This window comes from Gracilinanus agilis, chromosome 2, assembly GCF_016433145.1.
Source record: "Gracilinanus agilis isolate LMUSP501 chromosome 2, AgileGrace, whole genome shotgun sequence".
Lineage (NCBI taxonomy): Eukaryota > Metazoa > Chordata > Mammalia > Didelphimorphia > Didelphidae > Gracilinanus > Gracilinanus agilis.
This window is the reverse complement of record NC_058131.1, coordinates 676,259,679-676,275,008: the sequence shown is the minus strand read 5'-3', so window position 1 is coordinate 676,275,008 and position 15,330 is coordinate 676,259,679. Positions and strand designations below refer to the sequence as shown.

The 15,330-nt window shown below is 42.0% G+C and overlaps 1 protein-coding gene across 1 annotated transcript; it reads left to right on the top strand.

The window, feature by feature from the left end:
- Nucleotides 1-3,778: 3,778 nt before the first annotated feature.
- On the top strand, nucleotides 3,779-14,790 carry LOC123232968 (cytochrome P450 1A2). The gene is made up of 6 exons (XM_044659104.1): nucleotides 3,779-4,609; nucleotides 6,345-6,468; nucleotides 10,116-10,205; nucleotides 11,500-11,623; nucleotides 13,650-13,736; nucleotides 14,164-14,790. Exons 1-6 carry the CDS (start codon nucleotides 3,779-3,781, stop codon nucleotides 14,459-14,461), a joined length of 1,554 nt encoding a protein of 517 aa, XP_044515039.1. The 3' UTR covers nucleotides 14,462-14,790.
- Nucleotides 14,791-15,330: the final 540 nt, after the last annotated feature.

The window sequence follows — 15,330 nt, the reverse complement described above, 5'->3', positions numbered from 1 at the left end:
GAAGGAAGGAAGGAAGGAAGGAAGGAAGGAAGGAAGGAAGGAAGGAAGGAAGGAAGGAAGGAAGGAAGGAACATTTCAGTTTGTGGAGGGAGACTCTATACGGAGAGTCTCCTATCCTGAAGAAATCAGAAGGCAGAACCAAAGAAACTAAAGTTCACAAAGAGGGGGGAAATAGTTGCTGGCACTCAAATTGTCCATATTACACAATAAAGTGTTTTATAAACAACTCAAGTCCTCTCACACGGGAGGATTAATCATTAGAAGATTAAAGAGATTAAAGGTCTATCAGCTGAGTCCTTTATTTACTGAGTTAGTGACATTTGGAGTGAGCAAGACCTTTGAAGGCCTTTGTTATTTAGTCTTCAGTCATATTCGACTCTTCATGACCCCATGGACCAACTGTCCATGAGGTTTTCTTGGCAAAGATACTGGTATGGTTTGCTATTTTCTTCTCTGTGGATCACCTTTTGTCAGCACTTCCACTGTGACCTGTCTTGAGTAACTGCACAGCAGAGCAAGCCCCTTCGCCACAACAAGGCAGGGTGAAGACCTTATATAATAATGATAATAAAGGTCAAAATAATCAAAACTTACATTTATATAAGGATTTTTTAAGGATTGTGAAAAACTTTATAAACATTATTTCATTTGATTCTCATGTACCAAATCTCTTCTTTATACTCAAAACAACCCCGTGAGGTTGGTATTACATATATTATTACACTCATTTTATAAATGATAAAATAGAGGCTTCATTTGAGAGGTAAAGTGACTCATCTGTGGCTGTAAGTGCCCCATGGAGGATCTGAACCCAAGTCTCTCCAGAATCTGAGTCCAGCATCCTTTGGGACACATCGAACTGACAAGAAAAACCTTGGTATGACTGAGTGAGAGGAGTGTTTATGTGTATGTCTGGAGAGACAAAAGGGATTCTTCCTTTTAGTTATTCTGGGATGGAAGAGGAAATAAAGGGGAGACCAATTTTACAAGGAGGAAGATGCAACCAAAGAGAAATCATTTTAGGAAATTAATTACCATGCATGATAATAAGGAATTGTTCCTTGGGGAAGCAGGGATGGTGAGGTCATTCTTAGGGACAATGGGGTTAGACTGGCCTTAGAAGGGGAGGAAATCGGAAATCAAAGGACTGACTACCCTGTGCCAGGCTAAGCCCGGGGCTACAAAAAGGCTAAAAACATGTGGCTGACTCAGAAAACTCAAGTCTAAAGGGGAAGACAACCTGCAAACATCTACGGGCATATACATTTTATGAGAAATATACAAGGAGGTCTTTGGTCATTGAGAAAGGCCACTGATTCAATTTATTGGTCACTGCTAGCCTAAACTAATAAATTGATTGTGCCCAGAGGAACTAGACATGGAAGGTAATCATGGCATTTGAACTGAACCTTATAGAAATTCAGGGAAGCCTGAGGATAAAGGTGACAAGGAAGTATATCCCAGGCAGAGAAGAACAGCTGGTGAAAAGAGAGGAGAGTTCAGAAATGGAGTGTTATGTGTGAGGAACCCCAAGTATGGGAACCCCATTATAGCTGAATCAAAGAGTAAGGGGAAGGAATAAAGTGAAAGAAGACTAGAAAGCTAGGAAGGAGTTACAGTATGAAGAGGTTTAAAAGTTAAACACAAAGGGGGCAACTAGATGGCTCAGTGAATAAAGAGCTAAGCCTGCAGATGGGAGGTCCTGGGTTCAAATTTGACCTCAGATACTTCCCAGCTGTGTGACCCTGGGCTAGTCACTTAACCCTCATTGCCTAGCCCTTACTGTTCTTCTGTCATGTAACCAATACAGGTATTGATTCTAAGACAGAAGGTAAAAGTTAAAAAAAAAAAAAAAAAAGCTCAATGTATATAAAAAATACTATGAAGGTGGAACGAGAAGATCTGGCAAGATTAGGCTCAGAACCACTCCAGTGATTCTTGCTATCTCTGGAATCAAATATAAAAATCTTCCATTTTGCTTTCAAAGTTCTTTATAGTTTGGTCCCTTCATCCCTTTCCTCCATCTACTCTATGATCCAGGAGAGAGAAGTGTCACAAAACCTACTGAGGAGAGAGCATCGAGGCAAAGGGGGCAAACAGAGAAGTTAAGCCAGTAGAGTTGGCAAGTATGAAGTATTGGTAACTTTTATTTTATTTTATTTTATTCATTTAAACGATGAAGTCAGAAAGCCAGACCACAGACGATTTAGAAGAGGGCGAGAAAAGAGAAAACGTAGGCCCTGGTGATAGATAACTTTCTTGGATCATTGTATTGCTAAGAGTATATGAATTTTATGTATTTAAAAGCATTATTCTGATAAGGAATCCATAGGCTTCACCACACTGCCATGGGGACCCAATACACTCGAAAGCACATTAAAAACCCCTACCTTAGATTGTAAGCTCCTCGAGGGGAAGGGATTGTCTTGTTCACCTTTATATTTTCTCCAGTACCCAGTACAATGATTATCTTAGAGCAGGAGTTTTAATAACTGGTGGCTGGCTTATTATTCCACTTCCCTCTCCAAGGTAGCCAGACAAGGCTCAATGTCTCTGGAATTTACTCCAGCCTAAACCCAGAGAGGCAAAGGGATATTCTTCCCCTCCAATCCAACATCCCTGTTGGCCCCAGACCTTGTCCCAGGCTCTATTTTCAGGGAGGAGTTAAGGGCTCCCATCCAAGATTAGGTCATTTCCAGTTGGCTGATATCCTGGGATCACCTGAGGACCCTTTCAGGAGTAGCTAGGGAGGAGGAGCTATATAAAAGATCACCCATGTTCACCTACTGGGCCGAGGAGACTCCAGAGCAGCTTCTTCCAATCCCAGGGGTCTTCGAGCACTCAGACTACACAGGTAACTTCCTTTGGCATTTCCTCAAGCTCTGGGGATCCCTCACTTCTAAGACTCCCATCACAAGGGACACTGAGTTCTAGTAGTTAAGACAAGGACTCTGTGTGTGTGTGTGTGTGTGTGTGTGTGTGTGTGAATACTAGGGGTACTGAGACCTGGGTTCTACTTCTGACTGTGCCACTAATTCAGTGTATAACTGAACAAACTTTGAAACTGTCTGGGTCTCACTTTCCTCCTCTGAAAAATAAGAGGATTCGCTTAGATTTGGGATTCTTAACGTGGGAGTCCCCGTGCCCAAAGAAAAAGTCCAGAGGGAGGTGAACTTGGATGGAAATAAGAAATGCATCTTTATTTGCAATAACTTTGGACTGAAATTTAGCATTTCCTTCAATTATTTAAAACCATGATTTCGAGAAGAAGCCCATGAGTTTTTTTAAAGTTTGCCAAAGTAGTCTATAAACTAAAAAAAGCTAAAAAACTTCTGGAACAACTGGTTTTTAGTCCTCTTCCAGGTCTAATATTCCTTGATTTGTCTGTGGGAAGGGAAAGGTGGCACCTGAAGACCTCTCCACTTGCCCCTAAAGTTGGGAAACCTTAGACTAAGAGCAGAATTGAAAGCTGTGTCCTATTCGTCTCAGGGTCCCCCTGCCTGCTATTGGTCCAGTATTTGGTCCTCATCTTTGGAGGCAGGTATTTTGATAATACTGATCCTGGAGAAAATTTTTTCTGTCCACCCTTTCCTTGGCTGTACTCAGGATTCAACGCTCCCACTCATAGTTCTTCATTCTCTCAATACTGGAAAAGTTTCACTACAATATTTGGGTTTGTCGGAGTCCAGTCTCTCTTGGCTCTTTCCATAGACTGTCCTGTGATTCCCCCCAAAATGCCCTCTCACTTCTTCCTTTTGTTTCCATTTAGACAGTGAAGATGGTGGCAAGCTTGTTGGCTTCCATCTCTATTTCAGAGCTCCTCTTGGCTTCTGTTATCTTCTGCCTGGTCTTCTGGGTCATTAAGTCTTCCCCTCAAAGGGTACCCAAGGGACTCAAAAGCCCACCTGGACCCTGGGCTTGGCCTCTGGTTGGTAATGTATGGACTCTGGGGAAGAATCCCCACTTGACCCTGACCCAGCTGAGTGAGAAGTATGGGGATGTGATGAAGATTCATATTGGTTCTACCCCTGTGATTGTGCTGAGTGGCCTGGAAACCATCCGGCAGGCCCTGGTGAAACAGGGGGAGGACTTCAAGGGGAGACCTGACCTTTACAGCTTCACCTTTATTACAGATGGTTACAGCCTGGCCTTCAACCCCGACTCAGGGGAGGTTTGGGCAGTTAGGAGGAAGCTGGCCCAGAATGCTCTTAATACCTTCTCTGTGTCCTCTTCTCCATCCTCTTCCTCCTGCTACCTGGAGGAGCATGTGAACAAGGAGGTTAAACATTTGATCCAGAAATTCCAGGAGCTGATGGAGGGGGTAGGATGCTTTGACCCCTACAGGCATGTTGTAGCATCCGTGGCCAATGTCATCAGTGCCATGTGTTTTGGCCAACGCTATGACAACCACGAGAACCCAGAATTTATGAATCTTATTAATGCAAGCCACGAGTTTGTTGAGAGTGCCACCTCAGGCAACCCAGTTGACTTCTTCCCCATCCTTCGCTACATCCCAAATCCTCAGCTGCAGAGGTTCAAAGACTTCAATCAGAGGTTCCTAAAATTCCTGCAGAAAACCATTCATGAGCATCACAAGGCCTTTGATCAGGTAAATTCACCTGTGAGTTACGGTCCCTCACCCTTCCTAGAATAGAGGTCTTCTCACCTTGAGCCTAGGTGGCACAGCAAATAGGAGTATTGGGCTTGGGGTCAGGAAGGCCTGAATAAAATCTAGCCTTGGCTACTACTTCCCAGGGTTGTTATAAGCTCAAATGAGGTAACATATGGAAAGCACTCTGCAAACCTAAAACGCTTATGCCAGTTATTGCTATTTTTCATCTTCACTGGTGGCTTCTAACCAGGCAAAGAATAATTGGCCGTTACTGAGTTTACATATATGTTCTTTCTTATTTGGCCTTCACTACCCTGTGAGGTAAACATAATTATCTCTTATAATTATATAATCATAATTATCTCTATACAAAATATCTTTTACAAGAGAGTAAGTTGAGGCACAAAGAATCCAAGTGAATTGCCTTGGACATATCACTAGTAGAATGAAGACCTCAGATCCCAACCCAGGTCCTCTGATTCTAAATCCAAAGCTTTTCCCCTTCCATCCCAGGCATCTCTATTAGCATGGGGACAGAAGTAAAGCTGGTGGCAGATGGTCCCAAAAAAGCCTTGGGATGAGAGTCAAGAGACTTGGAATTTAGTCATAGAATCATAGACTCATTCAGATTAGAGGGTATTTTGTTGTGGTGGTGGTGGTGGTTGTTTTCCCACATAACCATTGCTTTATAATTAATTTTAATTAATACATTTAATTAATTTTTATAAAGTAAAAATCTGCCTTTTCTCCTTCCCACTTCTCTCTTCCCATAAAGGAAAAAAAAACAGAACTCTAGAAATAAACATACAATATTAAGCAAAATAAATTGCCATATTGGTCATGTCAAAAAAAAAAAAAAAAAAAGACTATGTTTGAATCTGTACTCTAAGCCCATCAGCTTTCCATCAAAGGTAGATAGAATGCTTCTTCATGAGACCTCTGGGATAGAAGGGTACTTTGAGGTCATTTCATCCAAACTCCTTGTTTTTACACAAGGGGAAACTGAGGCTTAGAGGAAAAGAAAGCACTTATCCAAGGTCACCCAGATAGTTTTCTGGTCTCTTGATCTCCTCCTGGTCCAGCACTCTTTTCACAGCACTCTGCCTGCTAACTCTTCCACTGCCTAGCTTTGTAACCTAGAGAAGCTCACTTCTCATCTCTGGATCTCAGTTTCCTTGTCTTTAAAATGTAGTAAATTATTCCTGCCCTATCTATCTCATATGAAAATTTTTGAGAATAAAGCAAGACAAAGATGGTGGAGGAGTATATGATATCATGTACAAATCAGGGGTAATTATGAGTGGTCATTGTTTACCCACTGAAACACTATATCTAAAAGGTTAATTGTCTTCTTTGGGAGGTAGAGAGGGAAGTTGGTGTTAGTTTTCATCTATGTTCCCAACAACCTTTTCTTGGCCCTGAAACAGAATCCTTATAGGGTAATAATACTAAAGTACATTCCAGAAAGAAATGCCAGTGGATTTCCAGGACATACATACGGTCCCTTCGCCTGGCCTAGACGTGAGCTGTCCTGTCATTCTCTCCACGAATGGGGCTCTTCTTAAGCAAGGAGATTGTCTCCTCTAGGATGCATTACTAGCATGACTTGGGACTCCCCAAACTGCCTCTGTTTACCAATTATCCAGGAGACACAAATGGTGGCCACTAATTTGGGGCTTTCTAAATGGGCGCATGATTATGAAATGGTCTCTCAACCTGAACTTTCTTTCAGAACAATATTCAAGACATCACTGGGGCTCTGTACAAGCACAGCCAAGATAAGGCTAATGGGAACACCAGGTCCAGTGTACCAGAAATGTTGATCATCAATCTCATCAATGACATCTTTGGAGCTGGTAGGAGTCAGCTTTCCCTTCCTGGCTTCCTGGTGTCCCTTTCTAGGATCACAGCATTTTCATAGTGTGGCTACCCAAGAGGATGCTCCAACCTGCATATAGATTTCCCAGGCAAGGTTGCCTCAGATTCAAGGTCCTCCGTATGTCTCATATTCACTCAAAAATCATAGCTGAAGTGTTTTCTTAAAATGATTATTTTTCTATAAATTTATAAGCTATTCCTCTTAATATTCCCCCAACAACAACAAACATCTGAAAAAATACTTATCATAAAAATGCATAATCTGGAAAAACAAATTCCTACATTGACCATGCCTGGAAATATATCTCTGCACTGAAAGTTTATCATATCTCTGTCAGATTTGGAGTGTTTCACGACATTGGTGAGAGTTCTAAAGTTTTTCCAAGTTATTTTTCTCTACAATCTAGACATTGTGTAAATTGCCTAGTAGTGCCCACTTCAATCTGCATCAATTCATAGAGTTCTCAGTTTTTCCTGAAATCAGCCATTTTGTCATCCCTTATGACACAATGTCTCATTACATTCATAGATGATCATTTGTTTGGCCATTCCTCAAGAGGAAGGCAGCCCCTTAGTTTCCAATTTTTGGAGCGCTACAAAAAGATGCTATAAATATCTTTCTACTTAAAGTTCTTTTTCTTCTTTCTTTGATCACCTTGCTAGAGGTATAGGTTTACTGTGGTATAGCTGGGTCAAAGGGAATGTACAGTTTAGTAGCTTTGGGGGCATAATTCTGACTGCTTTCCAGAATGAACTTGTTTCAAAAAACTCTACCATACCCTAGTGGATCTATTTTCTCACAACTCCTCCAACATTTGTCATTTTCCCTTTTTTTTTTTTTTTAGTCTGCTAAGTGAAAGGTAAAGCTTCAAAGTTTTTCCTTTAATTTGTATCTCTCATTTATTATTATTATTATTTTTTTAAACCCTTAACTTCTGTGTATTGGTTCCTTGGTGGAAAAGTGGTAAGGGTGGGCAATGGGGGTCAAGTGACTTGCCCAGGGTCACACAGCTGGGAAGTGGCTGAGGCCGGGTTTGAACCTAGGACCTCCTGTCTCTAGGCCTGACTCTCACTCCACTGAGCTACCCAGCTGCCCCCTCTCTCATTTATTATTGAATTGCTTATATCTGCTAGTAAACTGTAGACCATAATTCATTCAAAATGAAAGCATTTAGTGAAAGATTACAGTGAGGAAGTAGCAATAAAATTTTGCCTGGTTAACATGAGGCATACTCTACCACAAATACAGATGCCATTAGTGGGAAGATTGGACACCCAGAGGAAATACAGAGGGAACTTCTCCTTTGTTTCCAATTTCTTACTTCATTTGGATTCTTTATCTAGAGTATTGCCCCTTCCTCATTGGAAGAATGAATTCTTTATACTTTTAACTTAAAGCCCAGAGATCTTTTAGAAGGCAGAAAGAAACCTTAACAAATCCAATCCATAGGGTCAAGGAAAAATTTTTTCAAGGGAAAGGAAGAAACTTGTCCCACTATTTTTTTCCAATAGGATACAAATGATGTGTTAATTTCAAAGTTTGGGCTATAAAGGATCCATTTTTTTATTTGAACATTTTTATTTAATTAATTAATTTAGAATATTTTTCCATGGTTACAAGATTCATGTTCTTTCTCTCTCCTCCTCTCCCCTCCCGTAGCCTATGTGCAATTCCACTGGGTTTTACATGTGTCATTGATCAAGACCCATTTCCATATTATTGATATTTGCACTAGAGTGATTGTTTAGAGTTCACATCCCCAAACATATCCCCATCAACCCATGTGATCGAGCATGTTTTTCTTCTGTGTTTCTACTCTTTCTCTGGATGTGAATAGTGTTCTTTCTCATAAGTTCCTCAGAATTGTCCTGGATCATTGCATTGCTGCTAGTACAGAAGTCCATTACATTTGATTGTACCACAGTGTATCAGTCTCTGTGTACAATGTTCTCCTGGTTCTGCTCTTTTCACTCTGCATCAATTCCTGGAGGTCTCTCCAGTTCACATGGAATTCCTCCAGTTCATTATTCTAAAGGATTCATTTTCCACAGAATTTGCGCCTCAGAAATCAAGTTCTCTGAAACAGAGGAAAGTCACTCTCAGCTAATCATTGCTTAATTTCTTGAACTATGTTTCTTTTTTTTTTTTCTTTTTTTTTTTAAACCCTTACCTTCCGTCTTAGAGTCAATACTGTGTATTGGTTCCAAGGCAGAAGAGTGGTAAGGGTAGGCAATGGGGGTCAAGTGACTTGCCCAGGGTCACACAGCTGGGAAGTGTCTGAGACCAGATTTGAACCTAGGACCTCCCATCTCTAGGCCTGGCTCTCAATCCACTGAGCTACCCAGCTGCCCCCTATGTTTCTTTTTGTTAAAGAAAAAACTTACTTCCTCTCAGAATCCATACTACATATCAGTTCTAAGGCAGAAGAATGATATGGGCAAGGCAATTAGGGTTAAGTGACTTGCCCAGAGTCACACAACTAGGAAATATCTGAGATCAAATTTGAACCCAAGATCTCCCATCTCTATCTTCTGAGATACTCTCTATCTACTGAGCTACCTAGCTCCCCATTTAAACTATTTTTCTTGGCCACCAACGCACGACAATTTTGATCGGCATTAAAGACTGCTCTCTCTACCTTAGGGCCAGCACATCTATGTAACTATTTCATTCCCATTAACTAGAGTACATTTAGACCTCACATATGAAGAACAGGAGTTCTCAACCTAGGGTCTGTGGGTAGATTTCAGAGAGGCTGTGAACTCAAATCAGAAAAAAAACACATTATTTCAATATGATTGGTTTCCTTTTCTATCCTTTATATTTTATGTAAAAACATTATTCTGAAAAGATGTCTACAATATTGCCAAAGGGGTCCATGACAGAAAAAAAGATTAAGAAGGGTACCAGTAATATGGAACCTACTTTAAAAAAAAAAAAAAACAACTAGCAAAATCTCTAGGCTTCAAACACCTACTTTTCTCTCTCCTGTAAATGATTGGGAGTGGGAAAGCACTAGAACAAAAATAAGCCAAGATGGGAGGCAATTAGATGGTTCAGTGGATAGACCCAGAGACAGGAAGTCCTGGGTTCAGATCTGGACTCAGATACTTCCTAACTATGTGACCCTGGACAAGTCACTTATCCCTCATTTCCTACCCCTTCCAGCTCTTCTGACTTGGAACTAATACCAGTATTGATTCTAAGATGGAAAGTAAGGGTTTAAAACAAATGAGCCCAAGATGGCAAAGCCATTACCTTCTTCTGCCTAGAAATAATTTTGTCCTTATTGATATATTTGTTTCTATTTGAAACCACAGCATTTATTAGAGTATTCGGCACATAGTGCTTAACATGGAGCACTATGATGTTTTGTTTTATCAGTCTGTCTGTCTACCTATCTGTCTTGTGTTCTGATTCCCATAAAACAATGGAATTATAGGGCCTGATGATGGTCACCAAGATATGATTCCCACTGAAAGGACAGAATCAGGAAATGAGTAGTTTGCTCCCTTTAGACTGCCCAGGAAGACAGAAGCCTTGAGACCATGAGCTCTAAGCATGGGTCTTCCTCCCTTCATTCTCTGACCATTCCCCACCCTGCTGCTGCTCCTCTCTGTCCAGGCTTTGATACAGTCACCACGGCCATCTCCTGGAGTCTCATGTATCTTGTGACAAAGCCTAAGGTCCAGAAGAAGATCCAGGAGGAGTTGGGTAGGTGAACAAAATACCGGTCAGTATACATAGCTCCTTCAAGACTGCACAGTGCTTTTTATATGATGTCCCATATTGTTGTCCCAATGAGCCTGTGAAGGGAGTACAGTAGGTATTATCTCCATTTAATAGATGCGGATGTTGTTTTGTAAAGGTCGAGTCAACAAGCATTTAAGTGTCTACTATGTGCCAGGCATTGTGTTAAGCACTGGGATATCCTCAGCATTTCCACAAAGAAAGGCAATCTACTGGAGAACACAACATATAAACAATTGCATAAAAATAAGAGATAGGTAGATAGATAGATGGATGGATAGATAGATAGAAGAATGGATGGATAGATAGATAGATAGATAGATAGATGGATAGATGGATAGACAGACGGATGGATACATGGACAGATGGATGGATAGACAGACAGACAGACAGACAGACAGACAGACAGACAGACAGACAGATAGATAGATAGATAGATAGATAGATGGATGGATGGATATATAGATGGATAGATAGGTAGAGAGAGAGAGAGAGAGAGAGAGAGAGAGAGAGAGAGAGAAAGAGAGAAAGAGAGAGTGATAGGAGAAAAAGGTAATAAACTGTAAATAATCTTAGCAGGAAGGCATTAGCATCAAGGAGTTTAGGAAAGTTGGGGTTTTTTTTGTAGAAGGTAAGACTTTAGCTGGGTCCTGAAGGAAGCCAGGGAAACAGGATATGGAGATGAGGAAGGAGAGAATCTAGACCTAGAGAAGAAAGCTAATGACCATGCCTTGATTTGGAAGACAGCATCATGTGTGAGGAACAAAGAGATTAGAGTCATTGGATCATGGAGGTATGTGGAGGGGAGTAAAATGTAAGAAGACTGGAAAAATTGGAAGGAGCCAGGCTTATGAAAGGCTTTAAAAGGCAGAAAATTTATATTTGATCCAGGATGCAACAGGAAGCCAGTGGAGATTACTGAAAAGGAGGATGACACGGTCAGAATTACACTTTAGGAAGCTCAGTTTGACAGTTGAGTAGAGGATAGACTAGAATAGAGAGAGGCAGGGAGACCAACCTGCAGGCTATTGTCTAAACATTAGGAGATGAGTTTAAGTGATTTAACACAGCAAGTGTTAGAAGTACAAGTTGAACTTAGGTTTCTCTCAACTTCAAGTCCAAAGTCTTTTTCCCCCAAATTCCAATACATCTCAGGGTATAAACTCTTCATGATTCATTAAGGAAGTGGGGAAACAAACCAGCAGAGGGGAAGAGCAAGACAGCTTCCTGCTCTCTCTGACTCTCCTGCCTTCTGTAGACAGGGTGATTGGAAGAGATCGATGGCCCCTTCTCTCAGACAGACCTCAGCTGCCTTTCTTGGAGGCCTTTATCCTGGAAATCTTCAGGCATACCTCCTTTGTCCCTTTCACCATTCCCCACAGGTAAGGCCTATTCTTTCAAAATCTCTCTAATTCACCCATCAGATCCTCTCTACTCCCACTGCCACCAACCTAGTTTAGGCCCTCATCCCCTCTGACTCTTCTACCTCTACTTTCTCTGATTAAAATCTTGATTATGACTTTCAGGAGATCTCCTCAAATATGCCCTCACTGACACCTCCTTAGACTATGACAGATTTTCCCACCTTCACCCTCTTCCATCCTTCATACCATTGCTAGGCAGTCTACACACACTCAGGCCATCATCACTCCCTCCCCACCTCCCCACTCTCCAGGACAGAAGGATGGGGTTCTGTCCCTTGTGACCTGCCCTCAAGGAGCTTGTATTCAAATGGAGGACATGACATGGAAATAACTAGATGAATATAATATATATACAGAGTAGGTGGTATGAAATCTGAAAAGAGAGGCATTAACAGTCTTCTTGTGTAACTCTGACACTCCTCTATATATTTTTAAATCCTTACCTTCTGTCTTAAAATCAATACTAAGAGGGACAGCTGGGTGGCTCAATGGATTGAGAGCCAGGCCTAGAGTTGGGAGGTCTAGAGTTCATATCTGGCCTCAGATACTCCCTAGCTGTGTGATCCTGGGAAAGTCACTTAACCCCCATTGTCTAACACTTACCACTCTTCTGCCTTAGAACTGATACATAATATTGATTCAAAAAGGAAGTAAAGGTTATAAAATTTAAAAAAAATTAATCAATACTATGTATTGGTAAAGGCTAGACAATTGGGATTATAGTGACTTGTCCAGGGTCATACAGCTAAATAAGTGTCTGAAGCCAGATTTGAATACACTAAATAATATTAATGAATGATAATAGCCCATATTGTCTCAACTCCTTGATAGATTATAAACCTTGTTGGGGCAGAGATTATGTCTTTTTTAAACTCTATATCTCCTCAAATGCCTAGCCCAATGTTCTGTAGTCAGATGCTTAATAAATATTTATTGCCTTTGTATGTTCTACTAGAGAAGATTTAGCTTCTTCCACCCAACAATTTATAGTCTTGTCCCCATTGACTTCTCCAGCCTTGACCCCTCACCTCCCACTATTTCCCTTACATGGCCATTTTTTAGCTGCTGCCATAGAGACCTCTTCACTGTCTCGTCACCACACACCAGGTCCCATCCTGCCTGCCACTCTTCCTTCCACTGCTCCTTTGGCTTAGAACATTTTTTCTGTCTTCTGCTATACTATAAGGACTCACACTCTCTGCTTGACCCAACAAGAGTCCTTTCTTCCCAAAGAATCCTTCCCTGACTCCTCCAGGCCACACTGATTTTTGGCCCCTCTAGCCTGCCCCCCCCCCCACCACCACTCCATCCTTTCTTTGCAGTCCAAACCAGTCAATCAAGCCACTCTGTCTGAATGCCACCATTGATTGTTCTCTTGTTGGCCTGTGTGTGTTGTATGTGAGAGAGAGAGAGAGAGAGACAGAGACAGAAACAGAAACAGAAACAGAAAGACAGACAGACAGACAGAGAGAGAGAAGGGAAGGGAGGGGGAGAGAGATAAAGAAAAGAGTAAATGATGGGAAGGGGAGACAGACAAACAGAGAGAAGGGAGGGTTAGATGAAGAAAGGAGTGAAGAGATAGAGAGAGGAAGGGGGGAGAAAGAGGTGAAGAAAGAGGTGAAGGAAGGGAGAGACATAGAAAGAGAAAGAGAGAGACAGAAAAATGGAGCCTTTTCTCCCCAACCAGATAGAGAACTCCAAGCAGGGCAGAGATAGTGTTTTCTCCTTCTGTCAACCATGAAATATGGCCAGGCTCAGAGTCAGGCATGCATTAGAAGCTGGAAAGATACTTGTTGAAGTCTAGCATGACTAGGAGAAGAGGGAGGAGAGAAAGCTAATGCCATCACCCTCTCTTTTCACTACAGAGTCTGGGGAATGGTGACAGACAAAGGGGTAAGGGGGAGATCAGGAGAAAGAGGTGTGCCTCAGCCCACCCTTCCTCCTCTGTCTTCTTAGTCTGATGGAGATCTCTTGTCCCTTTTAGCACAACGAGAGCCACAGCCCTCAACAACTTCTATATCCCCAAGGGGACCTGCATTTTTGTGAACCAGTGGCAGACTAACCATGACCCGTGAGTCTTCCCTGGGACCTGGTAGGGTCTGGGCAGGGAGGCTCTGATTTGTCTATGTCCATCAGTCAAAGGCAATGGTGAGTGTAGTTGAGGGGCCATCTAAGCATGAGGCCTGCTTAAAGCAGCCCTTCCTATTTTCTGTCCAACATGTGGAAAATTGGGGACCTGCTTTGGGCCATGAAGAAGATGCATCTGTCTAGAGCCAACTGGTCTGATCTCAGAAGGCTGGACCTCGGAGCTCAAGCCCCTGCTGGACGGGCCTTCTGGGGAAACGGGAAGGGTCTCCAGAGCAGGATGGCCATTCGTCTCCCACATACCCCAATGCCCCTGCTCCCAACTCCCCAGCACGAGTCTGGATCTGAGGCTCTAGCAGCCATTTGGAGACTCTGTCCTATCTCCTGAAATCCCGTTTCTCTTCCTATGACAGGAAACTATGGGGGGACCCATCGGTGTTCCGGCCAGAGAGATTCCTCAGTGCAGATGGAACTATCAACAAGGCCCTGAGTGAGAAGGTGCTTTTGTTTGGCCTGGGGAAAAGAAGGTGCATTGGGGAGACCATTGCCCGGTGGGAAGTCTTCCTCTTCCTGGCCATCCTGCTGCATCAGATAGAGTTCAGTGTCCCTTCTGGTGTGAAGGTGGATATGACCCCGACTTATGGGTTGACCATGAAACATCCCCGCTGTGAGCACTTCCAGGCCCAGCTACGCTTCTCCAGGAAGGGCTGAGAATCCCATTTGCCAGGGCTGGGGTATGGACTCCTCTCCTTCAATTTTCTCTCAGTCCATACTTACTGGGGCTTCCAAAGTAGTGAGGCCAAGGAATCATGTCCCTGACAATGTACGATCCAGAGGTTCCATCACCTAACATGGAGCAACCTTTCTGGCTACATAATTGAATTGTTAACTTGTATTAAACTTGTAATTCATGAAGACACCTCAGATTATTTGCACACACACTACTTTCTTGCCATGTCTCTCCAACCTGGTACTTGGGAAGCTGGTTTTGAATCCATGTAGAAGACAGCATTTTTCTCCATTAAATTTCATCTTACTCAGTTTGGTCCAATGTTCTTATCCATCACCAATTGTGTTGGCTACCCTTTACCATCTTTGAGCATCTGCAAATTTAATAAGCATGCTATTCATGCTTTTATCCAAGTCATTGAGATAAATGTTAAATGTCATCTTCACGTATAGACCCATAGTATACCTGCGGGAGACCTTCCAAAATTCCATGGAATTATTAATGACTATTCTTTGGATGCCACTATACAATTAGCTCCAAATCCATCTAATTATACTACCATCTAGTCAGAGGTGAGCTGGAAAATATTTAACAACCAGCTCTAGGGAAGGGAGAACATATTCATGATATATTTCTTTGTTTAAATTGCATAATTAACATTTTCTCTATCTCTTCCTAAGTCTAAACAATCCACAAAACAATAAATCAAGCCCTGATTTGTAGCATTTGACAGTTTCTGAGTCATAAATGCTCACAATGAAAATTTTACAAGAAGTTTTCACTGGTACAATCTGGTTCCAGCACACACCTGCATTGATCTTAAATCTCTCCAGCTTTATCAAATTTTTTG